We start from the raw sequence: 19433 nt of genomic DNA, 5'->3' as shown, positions 1-19433 counted from the left end.
TGATCACAGTAATAAACATCACTTTTCTTTATTAATATTTGCTTAATTAATGCTCTCAGTTTTTTGTGTTGTTCACTGAAACTGGTTAAAAGTGGAAGGCGCTTGATGTGCCTGACAGACACTACCCAGGACAAAGTCCACTGTGCAAAGTCGGGTGCTGCGTCATCGCCAGTGGGCGGAGTTTGCACAGACTCCTCTGCGGTCACTTTTTTGCCACATTCCCGGCTGACAGAAGAGTGGTTCCCCGGTGGTTCATTGTATTTTCCGGGAGTTTTTGCTGCTCCTCTGCACACGGAACGTTAAATTTGCCGCGATGCTCTCCGCGAGGTCAGTGTGGGTTGCCGTGAACGTCACGTGACTGTCATAGCCGCGATGCTAACACGTTCACCGCTCTGCTAGCTAAAGCTCCTCACCGGGATTTAATTTCTCTGAGTCTGTCCCACCGTGGTTTACTGATATAAAGCTGCCGTCATGAGTCGGTTCCAGGGTGGGGTCAGCCGGACCCTGCCTGTGGGCTCTGAGGGTGCGGTACACCCAGCCAGAGACCCCCTCCCCCCGAATCCCGCACCTTAGAGCCCAGCCTGCGCGAGGATGCCGGGAGAATGACTGACAACTGAAGAGAAGCACCGGAAGTCACCTGTCTGAGCTGAAACAGCTGATACAGGTGGACACGGCTGAAGCTGGAAGGAGTGAAAAAATCTTCAGCTGCAGATTTAGTTGGAGCACTGAAAGTTTAGTCCTAAAGATGACAAAAATGTCATTAGGAAGGCTCTTTAGTTGCTCCAGTCAATGTTAAATCAGCCGAATACATTAATAACGTTTCTAGAATATAATCCTCCCAAAAACTGCTACAATTAATTAAAAAAGAACCATAAACCTGCTGGAGGCCCAAAAGACCGCAAACCAAGTCGGGCCAGGCTGCTCAATACGCCTTCAAGTCCTTTGAAAAAAGCCATAAATGGTCCATTTTCTGAGCAGAAGACTGAATTCCAACCTTAATGAGGTCATTACTTCTAAGGCTGGACAAACCAAGGATGCAGAAATAGGAACAACTCACGTTTTTATCAAGCAACAGGAATTTTAGTGCTGAAGAAAAGAACCAAAAGTCTATTATAGTTCAAACTTGAAGCATCGGTGTCCTGAAATTTCACATTAGCGTCTAGATCTATCAGAGTAGAAAGTTTCTCAATGTTTTAAAGACCCGATCTGATGAAAATAGTGTCTTTCACGTGTTTATGTGGCATTTGCCTCATAATGGAGGACATATATAGAGATATCAAGACTAGAACTGCAGTTCTGTGTATTTCTTTATTCAGATTGTTGTGAATCAAAAGCAGACACAAAAAAACGCGCTGTACTATTTGTGACGTAGAAAATGCACTCGTTGGGCCTCCAGCTTCCTGCTCCTTTCCATTCGGATGCATCCACTGTCAGAGAAAATAGATCCATGAACGTCTTTGTTTTCCTCGTCTGAGCTGGAATCTGGATCTAAATCAGCGATTCTCAATTTTTTTTTTTGAAGTTCTTAATTTTTAAATTAAGAACTTGACATTAGACTAGGGGGACAATTTTGGTGAAAACAATGGATAGACAGATCAAGTTGTTTTTAAGAACTTGAATGAGCAAGTGTCATTTGTACAGTTAACCAGGCCCTCCAGATGTTGTCCCAGTTGTGGTTGGAGGTTGCATCCTGCAGATCTTCTACTCGTCTAGTAATTGCATCATTTGATAGACGTATTTCTTCAAACGTTTTCTTTTTCTCTGGACAAACAATGTCAGCTACTTTCAGCATACATTCTTTTTACTCCTCGTCACTTAAGGGTTTGCTACGCCGGGTCATTTCCAAAGCCACAATGTAGCTACTACCTTCTATCATATCCGTCTATCTTGCATTTACTTGCTTGCAAATAGAAAATATTTTTTATTTTAAGTGCCTTTCAGGTCACCCAAGGTCGCTGTACAAGGTTAAAAATATGAATAACAGAATAAAATGTCAATAATAAATTAACAGAGTAAAATATCAATAAACATAAAGATAAACATCAAGAAGACGTAAGAACAGGATAGAAAAAACAGTATAAAAAAACAAACAAATCAGACAACAACAGATCACTCCCCAGGGATTCTATTCGACAGACTGATGGTTCGTAGTTTGATAAGACGATGTGTAATCAAAGCATTTAGCTGAAGGATTGGATGATGGGCATGAATGTGCTGGACTCACCGATGTTAAAGTCCTCTCTCAGTTGATTGTTGTGTTTCTTTTGCAGGTTTCTGTTGCCACGGTTGCCGTTGACGGGCAGATCGCTCTGCTCCGGTGTGGCAGCCAAACATGGAAAGACGCCCACCACGGCTGACGGTACGAAACCCCAGATAGATCCTGATTCCTTTGATGGTGACTTTCAGCAGTGAAGCTCCTGGTGTTTCATGTTGCAGTTTATACCACTAGATATCACACAAATAAAGTGGAAACTGATTATGTTGAATCTGAACCATTGACTGCATTAGAGAACTGGACTGAATAAGCCCTCCCTTTTCCCGTTCCAAACAGGAAGTACCTGCTGGTTTCAAAAGCCAAATTCTCATAGACTTCTATAGAGACATAAACAGCTGTTACTCAGTCATTCTATTGGTCAGAAGAACCTTTCTTACTCTGATACATTTTTCTAACATCTTCTTGATAATCCTCATTTTTTTTCATGAAATTTTTTCTGTGGTGAAAGTTATTCAAGTTATAAACTGACCAATCAGATGCCTCGATTAAAGGGTGGAATGTTTAAAATAGTCCAGTTCTCTGATCCAGTCCATGTCCTGAACTTGAACTTTAGCTAAACCATTTCTGATTCAGGATTTGTTAAGCCTGAGTTGACAGCTGTGAGGTTAACCGGGTTTAGGCGGGTTAACTTGACGTTCCTCCTAATGCCAAGTCTGCAGGAGCTGTCAGAACACTTCAGTGATGTTGAAGCAGGTTGTCATGGAGACGTCTTCACAGCTGATGGTGTCGATAAACAGAAGGTTCCTACAGACATCTACCACAATGAATGGAATTTCTCTGATCCATTTCTCACTAATCGTTTCAAGTCTTCTCACATATCTTTGTGTTATTTATTTCGTCAACATCAGACACACACACACAGGTTCTCCATCACATTCTGTGTGCTGATCCAGTTCCCTCTTGTGACACGTTACACACATGTCACAAGAAAATATAGAGCCCTTCCAGATCTCGACGCTGCGTAGTTTGTCCAAGCGGTGTTTCTGTAGCGTGACGTCATCATTAGTCGCAGAACCCTGATCAGTTATTGCAGGCCGAATACTTTTGGTCCCTACACCGTCATAAAACACTAAAGTGGAACCAGTTATTGTTTGATGATCACCTGACACGTGAAAACTCTCAGGAAGAAGCCCCGCCCCCCCACATCCTGAATTTTTATTTGGTGGCGTCTTTCTGCACAGAGAAATATAGGCATCACTGTTTCATTCAGTCTTAAATAAGAAACACGTTTTATTTAGAATATCGTTTTTATTTACCCATCCTTAACAGAATTCAACAGAACCTCTCCATCTGTAGTTCTTCTCAAAGGGGTTCTTCTCATCTCTGACAAGGTTTTTTTCATGCCACTTTCTCATGGGTTCTGTTCCTGAGAAGCCACAGCCACAGTAACCATGACAGGGCTCGACATAGCCATTTGTCCGCTGGCCCGGTCCTGTTTTTCGAGGAGTACGGACCACAAGACTTTACTTTTCACTTGTCCGCTCGGGCCAATAAAATATCTAACAATTAATACATTTTTCACCTTTTACAATAAAGTATATTTAGCGAAAACGTGTAGATTTACCTCGTCTTTATAATTCACTTTTTCTGCTAGTCCTGTGTTCAGACTTCAAGGGTTTCTATGGGAAACCTTTTATCACTCTTCTCCTCCTCTCCCGCCTGCGCGCGCGGCTTTCACTGCCGAGCACCACGCGGCACGCGCTCACTCATTTTTTTTTTCAAACTTTATTGAATGTAACAATTCAATACTAAACAATGTTTAACAGCAACAACGAAGGAACAAGCCAGTGGGTTATTATTACATTTTAGGCAGATATATTTAAACTGACACACATATCAGCGCGCCCCCTGGTGGTTTTTCACCGCGATGATCATAAATCCAACACCGTCACTGCAGAGAGACTGAAGCATGTCAGAGATGTGGAAGACATGGCAGGAATAGATAGGAATATGTCAGATGGAGTGACGGGTGGAATTAGTACTATGGACAGCAAGATATTTAATGAATGCATTGAAGATGAAACTGTATCCACTAAGCTTTAAGCTGAATGTCAAAGAATCAAAGGCAACTCAAAATACCTGAATCTCAGACTCAAATGGAGTATAAGGTCAAACTACTTAATTTTGTTTTTCTTTACAACACTGTAAGCAGTAAGTATTTCTAGTTAGCTGAATGATCTCAGTAATTTAATTGTATTTAATTTTTCAATTATTTAATTTAATTAGGTAACTAATGTAACTAAAAAGTAAATGTAACTTTGCAACAGTAACAAAAAGCAGAACCTTAAGGCAGTCAGGGCAAAAAAGTCAATAAAACTTCTTAACTATTGATTAGGAACAAATGTGAAATGGCAGTGATTAGAAGCAGCATGAAAACTTCTGAACTAGTGTTTCCTACTACACTGCAGTGCTCTCTTCAAAACATCTGAAACAGACTAGAGCAGATTTAAGTTTGATATGCTCTATTTTTAGTCATTGAAAAGTGTATAAATAAGTGCTAGATGTCACCAGAATGCACCAAATTGCACCATATTTGCCCTGTGGGCCAGTGCAAATTTCTGGGCTATGTCAACCCCTGCATGAACACACCGCTCTTCCTGTGTGTCAGACCCCATCACCTCATCTTCATCCCAAAACAAAGGTCTTCCTCTCCCTGGTCATGCTGGGTGCCAGCGGTTTTCTTTGTTGGCCCGTTGCCATGGTGATTCTGAGCTCCACGTGCACACCTCAGACTCGGAGCTTTATGGACCAGAAGAAGATCCTGAAAGCATCCAGACTCTCCTGTGAAGCTCGGGCTCTATCAGGCCTCTTTCTCCGGTCCACAGCGGCACACGCAGCAGGAGCAGGAATCAGGAACCTCCGTTTTACGTTCTCACAGCCTTTAGGCCAGAATCTAACCGTGTCTTCATTTCTCCAGTAGACATGAATGCTGTTTGAGGTTTAGAGCCACATGATTTCCTTCAATCACAGCATTGAACAAAGAAATCAGGAGGAAAGCGATTCATTTAATCAATATCTTAATTTTAAAATTCAGATATAAACTCAGCGAGTTTATCAACTCAGACTGATTTTTGTAATAATAATGATGACTTTGTTTTGTGTGTCACGTCCAGCAGGAATGTGTTCTGGACTTCGGTGGTTTTAAACTGTGTTTGTCTCCACAGGAAGTCCTCCGTTACACGTGTCAAACGGTGTGTTGGTAAACCACAACAAACCTGTCTGCACCTCCCTGTCATTCCCTTATTCTTGGCTGTAGGTGCACTTCTGCATGTGAGGTGCTGCTTGTTTCAGACCTGTCGCACTTCTCGCCTGCAGCAGTGAAGCTGGACTCTTTTCTGCTCCCATTCTTTGTGTTTTGATGTTGTCTGTCCGTCTGACGCCAGCTTCTGATGAAGTGTGTGACGGTGTCCTCCCTATGTTTCAGTGCGAAACAAGCTGAGAGAAATCGTTGGAGCTTCAACCAACTGGAGGTACCGATCCTCGTGTTTTTCATCTCCTGTCACCTCCAGTAAAATGTGCCTTAATATGTGAATGAGAATTAACAGCATCTCAATCCGACAATTCAGAAAATTTTAAATGCTTGGGATAAAAATGGAAGAACAGCACCGCTTCATTAGAACTCTACAATCAGAAGAAAACCAATCAGACGCCATCGGTGGTTGTTAGTGTCTGTATCAAAGATCTCAGGAGGACTTAACTTTTACTCACATTAGCATAGCTGGTAATAAACAAACATTTGCTGTTGTGACCAAATTTATTATGTCTAAATTCTATTCAGAATTGTTGAAAACTATGTAAAACCCATTTTGTGTGTATATGATTCAGAAACTGTTAGAGGAGTTTGTGCACTCAGAGTGGAATAGTAAAGCTTTGCTGCTCCTCTCAGCGACCATCAGCAGGCCATGGCAGACCGCGCCTCGCTGTCGTCCATGTTGGCCAGGTCTCAAAGCGACCTTCCAGCCAAAAAGATGAAGGACAGCCGGCTGGAGGTTCACCTCCCTCTGGGCTCTGAGCCGCAACTCAGAGAGAAGTACCTGACCTTCCACAACACAGTCAGGTCAGCAAACGCCGGCACCACCGACCTCCACCGACCTCCACCTGCCAACTTTATCATGCAACACTTTACACACAGCAGCTCACTAACAAAGTGCTGAACCTTTGGAGTCACAAAGTCATCTACGATAAAACATTTAAAGCCCCACTCCGATCATCACGTTGAACTATTTTCAGTGTTTCCAATGATATTTCTATCATGATGATGCAGTTTTTAGCTAAGAAAACCCTGTAGTTTTCTAGGACATAGTTTCTGCAGGAGGAGGAGCAGGAGTTTATCAGAAAGTCCGCTCTGAGTTGTGGGTGAGACCATTAAAGTGGAACAACCCCGCCCTCACTTCCCGTCACCCATCTCTTTACATGCTCTTCTACTAGCTTACTGCCCCTGACACTCTTAGCCTAAAATTGGAGCTGAAACTAAATTGACAACAACATTGTACAGTTCTGATCCAGATTCCAGCTCAGACGAGGAAAAAAAAGACGTTCGTGGATCTATTCGTCTGACAGTGGATGCATCAGAATGGAGCAGAGCAGGAAGCTTGTGACCCGTCCAGCAAATTTTTACGTCACAAATACTATCTTTTTTTCAACAGCCAGAGATGGTGGGATAGTAAAGCTTTACTGCTTAATTTAAACCTGAATGAATTTGTTAATTAGAAAAAACATGATTTGCGCTTCAAGTTGGGCAAGATATGACAAGCGCTTTTTTAAATAAAAAAATAAACATTTGATTTGATTCGGAGCATGATAACCTGAGTGTCATCAGCATACCTCCAAACACATACATTTTCTTTCTTAAAGGACAAAAGGCTGTTACTGAAAATCTCTGAACCAACATGGTTGCATGTTTTCTAACAGTTCTCGTGTTTCATCTCAGGTTTGGCAGAATCCTGGAGGACTTGGACAGTTTAGCAGGTATCAGTTGATCAGGTCAGAGACGACGCTTCACACTGTGACACACTAACACCCTCTTCATCCTCAGTACTCATCTCATACTCTCACACCTACAACCCGGCATTGCAGAGGTCTCCTTTGTCCATCGTCACCGCCCTGGTGGACAAGATTGGTGAGTCAAAAATAACCTCACTGTTTGTTTATTTGTTTATGTTTTTGTTTGTTTGAGGTCTTTGTTTGTCCTCAGACATGAGGCAGCACATAATCTATCCTGACTGCGACATCAAGTTCACGGGTCACGTGTCGTGGGTGGGCAAGACATCCATTGAAGCCAAGATGCACATGTCTCAGGTAGATGCTCTTGTCTCAGGTAGATGCTCTTGTCTCAGGTAGATGCTCTTGTCTCAGGTAGATACTTCTGTCTCAGGTAGATGCACTTGTCTCAGGTAGATACTTCTGTCTCAGGTAGATGCTCTTGTCTCAGGTAGATGCTCTTGTCTCAGGTAGATGCTCTTGTCTCAGGTAGATGATCTTGTCTCAGGTAGATGCTCTTGTCTCAGGTAGATGCTCTTGTCTCAGGTAGATGCTCTTGTCTCAGGTAGATGCACTTGTCTCAGGTAGATACTTCTGTCTCAGGTAGATACTCTTGTCTCAGGTAGATTCTCTTGTCTCAGGTAGATGATCTTGTCTCAGGTAGATGCTCTTGTCTCAGGTAGATGCTCTTGTCTCAGGTAGATGATCTTGTCTCAGGTAGATGCACTTGTCTCAGGTAGATACTTCTGTCTCAGGTAAATACTCTTGTCTCAGGTAGATGCACTTGTCTCAGGTAGATACTTCTGTCTCAGGTAGATGCTCTTGTCTCAGGTAAATGATCTTGTCTCAGGTAGATGCTCTTGTCTCAGGTAGATGATCTTGTCTCAGGTAGATGCACTTGTCTCAGGTAGATACTTCTGTCTCAGGTAGATGCTCTTGTCTCAGGTAGATGCTCTTGTCTCAGGTAGATGCTCTTGTCTCAGGTAGATGGTCTTGTCTCAGGTAGATGCTCTTGTCTCAGGTAAATGCTCTTGTCTCAGGTTGATACTCTTGTCTCAGGTAAATGCTCTTGTCTCAGGAAAATGATCTTGTCTCAGGTTGATACTCTTGTCTCAGGTAAATGCTCTTGTCTCAGGTAAATGATCTTGTCTCAGGGAGATGCTCTTGTCTCAGGTAGATGCTCTTGTCACAGGTAGATGCTCTTGTCTCAGCTTGATACTCTTGTCTCAGGTAAATGCACTTGTTTCAGGTAGATACTTCTGTCTCAGGTAGATGCTCTTGTCTCAGGTAAATGATCTTGTCTCAGGTAGATGATCTTGTCTCAAGTAGATGATCTTGTCTCAGGTAGATGCTCTTGTCTCAGGTAGATGCTCTTGTCTCAGGTAGATGCTCTTGTCTCAGGTAGATGATCTTGTCTCAGGTAGATGCACTTGTCTCAGGTAGATACGTCTGTCTCAGGTAGATGCACTTGTCTCAGGTAGATACTTCTGTCTCAGGTAGATGCTCTTGTCTCAGGTAGATGCACATGTCTCAGGTAGATGCTCTTGTCTCAGGTAGATGCTCTTGTCTCAGGTAGATGATCTTGTCTCAGGTAGATGCACTTGTCTCAGGTAGATACTTCTGTCTCAGGTAGATGCTCTTGTCTCAGGTAGATGCTCTTGTCTCAGGTAGATGCTCTTGTCTCAGGTAGATGGTCTTGTCTCAGGTAGATGCTCTTGTCTCAGGTAAATGCTCTTGTCTCAGGTTGATACTCTTGTCTCAGGTAAATGCTCTTGTCTCAGGTAAATGATCTTGTCTCAGGTTGATACTCTTGTCTCAGGTAAATGCTCTTGTCTCAGGTAAATGATCTTGTCTCAGGTAGATGCTCTTGTCTCAGGTAGATGATCTTGTCTCAGGTAGATGCTCTTGTCTCAGGTAGATGCTCTTGTCTCAGGTAGATGATCTTGTCTCAGGTAGATGCACTTGTCTCAGGTAGATACTTCTGTCTCAGGTAGATACTCTTGTCTCAGGTAGATGCACTTGTCTCAGGTAGATACTTCTGTCTCAGGTAGATGCTCTTGTCTCAGGTAAATGATCTTGTCTCAGGTAGATGATCTTGTCTCAGGTAGATGCTCTTGTCTCAGGTAGATGCTCTTGTCTCAGGTAGATGATCTTGTCTCAGGTAGATGCTCTTGTCTCAGGTAGATGCTCTTGTCTCAGGTAGATGATCTTGTCTCAGGTAGATGCACTTGTCTCAGGTAGATACTTCTGTCTCAGGTAGATGCACTTGTCTCAGGTAGATACTTCTGTCTCAGGTAGATGCTCTTGTCTCAGGTAGATGCACATGTCTCAGGTAGATGCTCTTGTCTCAGGTAGATGCTCTTGTCTCAGGTAGATGATCTTGTCTCAGGTAGATGCTCTTGTCTCAGGTAGATACTTCTGTCTCAGGTAGATGCTCTTGTCTCAGGTAGATGCTCTTGTCTCAGGTAGATGCTCTTGTCTCAGGTAGATGGTCTTGTCTCAGGTAGATGCTCTTGTCTCAGGTAAATGCTCTTGTCTCAGGTTGATACTCTTGTCTCAGGTAAATGCTCTTGTCTCAGGAAAATGATCTTGTCTCAGGTTGATACTCTTGTCTCAGGTAAATGCTCTTGTCTCAGGTAAATGATCTTGTCTCAGGGAGATGCTCTTGTCTCAGGTAGATGCTCTTGTCACAGGTAGATGCTCTTGTCTCAGCTTGATACTCTTGTCTCAGGTAAATGCACTTGTTTCAGGTAGATACTTCTGTCTCAGGTAGATGCTCTTGTCTCAGGTAAATGATCTTGTCTCAGGTAGATGATCTTGTCTCAGGTAGATGCTCTTGTCTCAGGTAGATGCTCTTGTCTCAGGTAGATGATCTTGTCTCAGGTAGATGCTCTTGTCTCAGGTAGATGCTCTTGTCTCAGGTAGATGCTCTTGTCTCAGGTAGATGATCTTGTCTCAGGTAGATGCACTTGTCTCAGGTAGATACGTCTGTCTCAGGTAGATGCACTTGTCTCAGGTAGATACTTCTGTCTCAGGAAGATGCTCTTGTCTCAGGTAGATGCACATGTCTCAGGTAGATGCTCTTGTCTCAGGTAGATGCTCTTGTCTCAGGTAGATGATCTTGTCTCAGGTAGATGCACTTGTCTCAGGTAGATACTTCTGTCTCAGGTAGATGCTCTTGTCTCAGGTAGATGCTCTTGTCTCAGGTAGATGCTCTTGTCTCAGGTAGATGGTCTTGTCTCAGGTAGATGCTCTTGTCTCAGGTAAATGCTCTTGTCTCAGGTTGATACTCTTGTCTCAGGTAAATGCTCTTGTCTCAGGTAAATGATCTTGTCTCAGGTTGATACTCTTGTCTCAGGTAAATGCTCTTGTCTCAGGTAAATGATCTTGTCTCAGGGAGATGCTCTTGTCTCAGGTAGATGCTCTTGTCACAGGTAGATGCTCTTGTCTCAGGTTGATACTCTTGTCTCAGGTAAATGCACTTGTTTCAGGTAGATGCTTTTGTCTCAGGTAGATGCTATTGTCTCAGGTAAATGCTCTTGTCTCAGGTAGATGCTATTGTCTCAGGTAAATGCTCTTGTCTCAGGTAGATGCTCTTGTCTCAGGTAGATGCTATTGTCTCAGGTAAATGCTCTTGTCTCAGGTAGATGCTCTTGTCTCAGGTAGATGCACTTGTCTCAGGTAGATGCACTTGTCTCAGGTAAATGCTCTTGTCTCAGGTAAATGATCTTGTCTCAGGGAGATGCTCTTGTCTCAGGTAGATGCTCTTGTCTCAGGTAGATGCTCTTGTCTCAGGTTGATACTCTTGTCTCAGGTAAATGCTCTTGTCTCAGGTAGATGATCTTGTCTCAGGTAAATGCTCTTGTCTCAGGTAGATGCTCTTGTCTCAGGTAAATGATCTTGTCTCAGTTAGATGCACTTGTCTCAGGTAGATGATCTTTTCTCAGGTAGATGCTCTTGTCTCAGGTAGATGCTCTTGTCTCAGGTAGATGATCTTGTCTCAGGTAGATACTTCTGTCTCAGGTTGACGGTATTGTCTCAGGTAGATGCTCTTGTCACAGGTAAATGCTCTTGTCTCAGGTAGATGATCTTGTCTCAGGTAGATACTTCTGTCTCAGGTAGATGCTCTTGTCTCAGGTAGATGATCTTGTCCCAGGTAAATGCTCTTGTCTCAGGTAGATGCTCTTGTCTCAGGTAAATGATATAGTCTCAGTTAGATGCACTTGTCTCAGGTAGATGATCTTGTCTCAAGTAGATGCTCTTGTCTCAGGTAGATGCTCTTGTCTCAGGTAGATGCTCTTGTCTCAGGTAGATGCTCTTGTCTCAGGTAGATGCTCTTGTCTCAGGCAAATGCTCTTGTCTCAGGTAGATGCTCTTGTCTCAGGTAGATGCTCTTGTCTCAGGTAGATGATCTTGTCTCAGGTAGATACTTCTGTCTCAGTTTGACGGTATTGTCTCAGGTAAATGCTTTTGTCTCAGGTAGATGCTCTTGTCTCAGGTAGATGCTCTTGTCTCAGGTAGATACTTCTGTGTCAGGTAGATGCTCTTGTCTTATGTAGATACTTCTGTGTCAGGTAGATGCTATTGTCTCAGGTAAATGCTCTTGTCTCAGGTAGATGCTCTTGTCTCAGGTAGATGCTCTTGTCTCAGGTAGATGCTCTTGTCTCAGGTAGATGCTCTTGTCTCAGGTAGATGCTCTTGTCTCAGGTAGGTGCACTTGTCTCAGGTAGATGCTATTGTCTCGGGTAAAAAGTTCTTGTCATAGGTAGATGCTCATCTGCAGGTTTTGGGGAGGAGTCCAGCTCTAGAGGAAGCCATAGAGGCACAAAAATCAGCTGAATTAAGGGGACCTGTCTGCAGAAAGTATGGCTTCCAGACATATTTAGTCACAAACAGAAATTCTACAAGTTTTCAGAATTGTGGGCCCCCTTTATTAAAACTCTTACCAACGTTTTATTCCTTTCATAAAGAACTTTCAGTTCCAGCTAATGATGTCTGGACGCCATGTTGTTGTCCTCCAACCAGTTGGAATTGGTCTCATTTGTGGTGTTTTCTGCAGTTTCAGGACGGAGCGTACGCCCCCATCCTGGACGCTACATTTGTCATGGTGGCACGAGACCCTCAGAACAAGAGGTGAGAGATTTCAAATTAGACTTTTATTTTAGATCAACACAACCTTTTTTGCACAAATTTGTATGTTATTTGCCTTCCATCTATAAAACTTTGATATTTAAAGACCTATTTTCCCAATGAAAATTGTTGATTTTCGTAGTGTTTCCTAATTTTCTCCCATATGTGAGAAATATCTGATTCTTATCACTAAAAGCATTACCAAGCTCATATATTGAGGTTTTTATTGATATTCTGGAGGATAGGAATCAGTAACAACTAAAGCAAACTAAAGGAGCTTAAGGAGGCACAACAGCGCTAAAATATACCATCACAGAAACATCAGATTCAAAAACCAGTTTGTGAGGGTGAGGAATGTTCAGAGAAGAGTAATAACCTTTTACCTCCGTATGGGAAAAATCTGTGGCAATCTCCCCTAAAAAAAGCTATCCAGTGCTCCTGGACACTATACTCACAACTTTTCTTTTTTTTTTAAATGGCAACTATGACATCATCAACTTGCCAAAGGAAAATCCTAATAAGTAGGAACATTTTACAAAGACTTTTTATGATCCACTTTGTTCTGAAGAGGAAAACGTAAAAAAAAAGTACAAACATTTTTTCAAAAAATAAATTGTTCAATTGCAATGCATTGTGGTCCATATTCTCCAATCTAGTGAACCTTGATGCACAATAGTTTATCTCAGGAACTTCTGGAAAAATTCCTGGGCACTTAATTTTGGAATTGTAGACTTGGACCCACCCAAAAATGTGTATGAGTTGTGAGAGAATTCAGACAAACCTGTCTTTTCCTCAACCTCAGTCCTTTAACCCATTGATGCTCAGATGTCTTTCTGAGGCATCTGTTTGTGTCCTTGTACGTTTAACGTGTGACGTTTCTCCTGAAAAAGTCACACACTGGCATCGTTTGTGTTTATCTTCTGTTTTTAGGGCAGCGTTTGTGAATCCTCTGGTTGCTGAGGGGCCCGAGGAGGAGAAACTCCTGCAGGAAGGCGAAGGTAAAGCAGAGCGATGAAGATAAAGAGACGAGCCGTTGAAGTTAGCTTGAGGTTTCCTCCCCCTTCTGCACTGACAGCCAATAAGCTGCGGCGAGTGGAGCTGAGCACGGCGTCGCTGCTGAAGGTGGCCCCCACAGACGAGGAGAGGAAGATTGTCCACAGCTTGTTCCTCAACACTCTGGACTCCAAGTAGGATCCCTGTGGTCTTTGCTCAGGACTAATATCTAATGATTTATTTACTGTCACTCTGTCTAAATTTGACATTTGCATTGATAAAACAGAATTTGTGGGTTTCCACGTGAACATGTGTCAGACTTTTTTTTTTCCTTGCTCATCTCTTCTGCTCCACTTATACTTTTTTTCTTTTTCCTTTTTCTTGTCATTTTATTTCCATCTTTATTTTCTTTTATTTTTCCTCCTTTTTTGATTTCTTATTTACTCCCTTCTTTTCTCTCTTCTCTTCCTCTTCCTCCATCCTCCTCCATACTTTGTTTGCCTCATTTCTTTTCTTCTTCCTGCTTCTCTTCCTACTCTTTTTTCCCTCCTGTTTGTTCTCTTCCTTTATCTTTTCTGCCTCCTCTTCTTCTGCTCCTTGTTTCTCTCTATTTCTTTTTCTTCTTGTTTTCTTCTTGTTATCTGTGATCCCTGATCAAAATGATGTTTTAAAAATCTAAATCTTTTACTTCTCATTTCCTCAAAAGCTATTTCTTTCTTCTGCTTCCTCTCCATCTAAATGCTTTTCTTCTTCTGCCTGATCTGTTTTTCTTGTTCTTTGTTTCTCCTTCTGTATCGTCTCCTCCTCCTGTTGGCATCCTGTAATCTGCGTTTGTCTTCCTCTCCTTCAGCACTGTCAGTTTCCGCAGCAGACTCCTGCCTCCAAACTCTGTATGGATGGAAGACGCCAAGCTGAAGGGTCTGGAGATCTGCCACCCTCAGGTGAGACAATCCGGACAGAAGGAGAGTTTCCTTTTGGACTGCGTCAGCTGCCCAGCAACTGCCCTTGTATGTGCTGTGAACAGGAGAGGAACATCTTCAACAGGATTTTTGGAGGTTTTCTGATGAGGAAGGCCTACGAGCTGGGCTGGGCCAACGCCTGCTCCTACGCGTGAGACCGCACACAGACTGGTTTGTGCAGGGAAGCCTGTCTGACTGCTTCAACAAGGGTTTGTTGTTGCAGAGGCCGTCGGCCGACTCTGGTGGCTGTGGACGACATACTCTTTCAGAAACCCGTGGAGATCGGCTCCCTCCTGCTGCTGTCCTCACAGGTGCTGCAGTCGCACACGTTACCATCCACAGAAACAACCGCCTCCTCATGCACATCACTGCAGAAGCTCATGTCCTGCAGAAGACACCAGGCTGCAAACAGGCCTGTTCCATCATCTGACCCTCAGCTCAGGACTCAAAGGAGGAGATTTACTGAATGCCCTTCTGACAGTCCGTTTCCCTTTGGTGTTTCAGATTAGGGTTGTGCCGATGGACGATGGTATCGTCCATCGGCACACATCGGTGATGGGTGACTATAATCACGATGGGGAGACACCATCGTGATGCCACGCCCCCGCCACACTGCGAGTCGACACCATCAGCTGCGGTTACATGTGCAAAATAACTTGATCGGATCAATGGTCGGATTTGAATCCAACCGTGTAGATGGGCCCAGAAAAACGTTTTCAGTTTATAAAAAAACGTTCACATGGGTCACACTTTCGGTCGGAATAAATCATTCGCACAAGTGCAGTAGTATACCGGAAAAGAATATTAGTTCCGCCCAGCGGCTACAGGGCTCCAGACTAACTTTTTTCACTAGGAGCACAGTGGCCCCTAACTGAAAATTTTAGGGGCGCAACCAGAAAATTTAGGGGCGCATACCGTAAATCAACATTCTAACCAAATCTACTAATTTCCACTGTATTACTAATAAATACTTTAATAATAGATGCAGAAATTACAATGTGCTGTTTCAAATTCAGTGTCACATTTTATTCTGCACTTTTGAAGATGCAACAAAACAAAAGCATCACTGTCATGACAGTACAAATTTATCTTTGTGACACCAAATAGGTGCAGCCAAGATGCACAATAAGCATGTTTGAGATCACCCAGGTGAACTCAACGCTGCACAGATCACCTGGTGTGTGACATATATTTTTGTTTTTGCTCCAACATCAACTGTCAATCGAGAAAGGGGTGGGAGCAAGGGGCAAACCTACCCGGACACAGCTGGAAACTGAACTGACTGAAAGCTGCCCTACAGACTACAAAACAATGCATTATGGGACATGTGTCCTGATGGTTTTTGTAGTGGAGTGATTAATTAAAATAATTTAAAATACCAATTCATTAAAAAAAGGCTACATACATCACAAAACATTAAAATAATCATAAAATATATAATAACACAGATCATACTAAGGGGGAGAAGAATATTAAAACTAAATTGAATGTTAAGGACAACTCCAATTTCCTGTCCTCCTTCAGTCTTGCTGCAGATTCGCTTTCATCTCACAGCCCCCCCCCCCCCCCCCCCCCCCCCCCGGTCTCCCCAACGATCTAGGCGAGGTGCTGGTTCATCTCAAACACGTCTATCGTTGCATTTTCCCCACGTATTTTCAGTGTGTCTAAAACTAATGTTTTTTTGCTCGAGCGTGTTTAAAGTTCAAGCCCCGTTAGCTGTCACGCATGTAGGTGTGGGACATTTATTCTCCTCAGCTGACCCGACTCCCGCGGGAGCGGTGTGCTGCCGTAACAACCGCGCAGGACCGTTTTCTGCGCCGCCGTAACCGTAACCAAAACCTAAACCTTCCTCCGGTTCTGTGCGGCCCAGAGAAAAGTTCAGCACGGACTGCATGTATTTAGAAAATTACAAGCGAATAAATACGTTCTAAAGGAAAGTAAGGAACTCCTTAGTGTGGTCCGGGGAGGGGGCTGTCAGGTGTCCTGCTTTCAAGCCCTGTCATTGTCCCGCCCCCAAGAGTCATATACCCCACTGTGATTGGTTGGTCAGCTTCGCGCACGACAATGAAAAAGTGTCATTCATAAACTGGCGGGCTGCAGTAACATTAAACCTTCATATTAAGGCGGGGACCGCAAAATATCATCTTGGGGGCCGCGAGTTTGAGACCCCTGCTGTACACTCTGGCACTGGTACACTAGCCGCAGGTGGGAAGAACGAATCAATAGTTCGCTTGCTCATAGCTCAGACGCACATATCAGGTTTTGATATTTGTCTCTCCGTTTCCTTCCCACAGATGTTTACGCGCACTCGATTATCTCTAGGCCCCTCCCCCTACACGCATTTTAGCCACTCACAGTGGCTTTCCCTATTCTTCTCACACGCAGTGGCCGCCTCACAGACAGGCATCACGCGAGAGTGTACGTGCTCGCGTTTCATGAGTATGTGCGCGAGTGTGTGTCTGCCTGCGTCCGTGTGCGCTTGCGTCTCATTAATTATTTCATTGATCATTGACGTGCCCCTTCCACGTTTAATGTATAAAAAATACGAAGGGTGGGGGAAGCAAATTTACTGGTCGCGCATTTGCGACTGGATGTAAAATTCAGTCGCACACTCTCAAATTTTGGTTGCAAAATGCGACCAATTGCTCGCAGTCTGGAGCCCTGGGCTACATACATAGATACGTCAGCTCGGTAATATACGAGATTATCCCCTAAATGTGCTTTTATCAATGTTATGGTTATTATGAAGCGCCTGTTCGCTCATCATTTTAATTTTAATCCGTGTGGTCAGTGCTTTTTCTGTTGAAGAACGGAGCCGGAAAGTATCCCGTGTTAACTTATTAGCAGTTATCTAACACGGGCTAACAACATTAGCTTGGGTGAACATAAATCCATGCGGGATAGGCTGCATCTTGGCTGGACGTAAATATGTGGGAATAACATCAGCCTTTATTTTGTCGGGACACGACAAAACAACACAAAAATCCAGGTGATTGTTTGAATGGTTTCTAAGGACTGAGCGACATTTCTGCCACACCCCGCCCCAGCCGCTGTATGACCTGACGGTCCGACCGAGCTCCGCCCGGGACACACACTTTTACCGGGACACCCGGTTTGAGTTCGGTAGCTCGTTCACGTAGAGCTGCGGGATGGATCACAGTCCTTAGTTTCCCACACGTAACAAAGCATCTTCCCCTCAAACTCAAAGTTATGAGTCCATCTGCTCTGCTCAGACGCGGTCGCTCGCTCCACCGTCCACCTGACTGACTAATTAAGTGCAGGAGCGGACTACTTCTTTTCTATTTTGCTTGTTTTTGTTTTGTTAAAGTCACTAAAGTCACTTCCCTCAGTTTATACTGGATCATCGCGGATGACTCATTAGTTGGGAAATAAAGTAATAAGGTAAAATAACGAATAATAATTATATAATAACAAAAAATTACCCCCCCCCCCCCCCCCTCGACGATATCATCGTCCATCTTGATGGTTGACTGCAAACATCGTCAACTGCCAATTTAGGGGACATATTTTCAGATGATCCAAACTGGTATCACTGCAGAGCTGAAGCGTCATTTAAATGTTTACATGTCTTATGTGGTGTGACGGTTAAACTTCTGTGCCATCTGTTCAAACCAAACTCACTGTCTCTCTGATGGTTTCATGACTCTCAGCTGCATTTCATCGTAACTGTTGGGGAGAATCTGGGCACAAGAGACCTGTTGGGCAGAGAGATCATTTATTTATTGACCTTTATTTGGGCCTTAGGTGGTGGGATTGTATGGCAATCCTGATGAGGCCAAAGTGGTAGGGGAGGGGCGGGGCTGGGCTGTGGATGGATTTGAGGAGGATTTTGAAGTGGATTCTGTGACGGGCCGAGAGCTGGTGGAGCTGCAGCAGAAAAGAGGTGAAGTGGTGGTGGAGGGAGGTTCTAGCAAGGATCCAGGCAATGGAATTTTGGATCAGTTGGAGTTGATGGATGGGCTTACGTGGAGGCTGGAAAGAAGGGGGTTACAAAAGTCACTGCAGTTGTTGTGGAGACTGTGGAGTAGAAGTGAGGCGGTTGATGTTACGGAGGTGAAAACATGCTGACCAGATTTAAAAGGCAGAGAACTGGATGGATGGATTTTGTGCAGACGAGAAGAAATTCCATTTTATTGGGTGTAGAGTAAGATAAGGATCTTAGTTCTGCCTAACATGATGTGAAGGAAGTACAGGGCAGAGTGGAGTTGACAGATAGAGCTACGTGTGATCAGCATAGCAGTGGAATAGTGTGGAGATATTGACTGGACACAAGTATTCCTTCCACTGCAGTACAAGCAAACATGATTTTATCCACATTTTGCTTTTCATGTCAATGCAGTGCCTGTGTAAACGCAGTCACTCAGACAAATTTGCTGTTGTGCGTTTGTTTCTCAGGTGTGCTACACCCAGGATCAGTACATCCAGGTCAGAGTTCACAGCGAGGTTTTTGACCCTCTCACCCGCCAGCACAGCACCACCAACATCTTCCACTACACCTTCGCCTCAGAAGCCGAAGTTCCTCACATTGTTCCCAAGACTTATGGAGGTGAGTCGCAGCACATCAGAGCCTGTGAGCAGGAAGAGCGGAGACTGATTGTGTTTGTGCGTCTCTCAGAGTCGATGCTCTACCTGGATGGAAAGAGACACTTCAACCAAACCGTGCACCCCTGATGATCTGCAAAGATTTTCTCAGCTACCGACTGAGGAAAGTGACTGCACTTAATATGCTTTTATACCAAGAAAGGCGCTTTGTTGGACTTTCATTTTTTTGCCGAGGATGTTTACAGCGCAGTGTCTGCTGAGTCTGACACTCGATCAAGATGGCTGTTTTCCAAGCTTTAGTTTTTGTCCATTTTTTGCAGTGTAATGTTACAACAATGGAGTTTGTATGTTATATTTTATACCACACTGCTGCTCCTACGCACATTTTTTAAAATTTATTCTATTATGGTGCCAAAGGTGGAAGGCTTACTTTTTTTTTTGCTTTAAAAAAATAAAACAATATATTTATCTCAACTCTTTCTGCTTTCATTCAACTCAATTTACAGATGGTTTGAATTCAATCTGTAAATTTC

At 43.5% G+C, this 19433-nt stretch overlaps 1 protein-coding gene across 4 annotated transcripts; it reads left to right on the top strand.

Annotated features, from left to right (window-relative positions):
* Window positions 1–113: 113 nt before the first annotated feature.
* On the top strand, window positions 114–19374 carry acot9.1 (acyl-CoA thioesterase 9, tandem duplicate 1). 4 transcript variants are annotated; one of them, XM_004080800.5, is made up of 16 exons: window positions 114–327; window positions 2271–2359; window positions 5440–5466; window positions 5700–5745; window positions 6162–6332; window positions 7206–7243; window positions 7311–7394; window positions 7470–7573; window positions 12315–12388; window positions 13316–13383; window positions 13461–13572; window positions 14229–14319; window positions 14403–14488; window positions 14561–14648; window positions 18754–18904; window positions 18974–19374. In XM_004080800.5, exons 1-16 carry the CDS (start codon window positions 314–316, stop codon window positions 19027–19029), a joined length of 1299 nt encoding a protein of 432 aa, XP_004080848.1. In that variant the 5' UTR covers window positions 114–313; the 3' UTR covers window positions 19030–19374. The 4 variants fall into 4 exon arrangements, with proteins under 4 accessions (XP_004080848.1, XP_011486895.1, XP_078794973.1 ...); XM_078938846.1 differs by lacking the exon at window positions 114–327 and adding an exon at window positions 646–664; XM_011488593.4 differs by lacking the exon at window positions 5440–5466 and having other exon boundaries at window positions 166–327.
* Window positions 19375–19433: the final 59 nt, after the last annotated feature.

This window comes from Oryzias latipes, chromosome 20, assembly GCF_053564925.1.
Source record: "Oryzias latipes strain Hd-rR chromosome 20, Olatipes_Hd-rR_3.1".
Lineage (NCBI taxonomy): Eukaryota > Metazoa > Chordata > Actinopteri > Beloniformes > Adrianichthyidae > Oryzias > Oryzias latipes.
The sequence above is the reverse complement of the archived record's forward strand: the minus strand, read 5'-3'. Positions and strand labels throughout refer to the sequence as shown.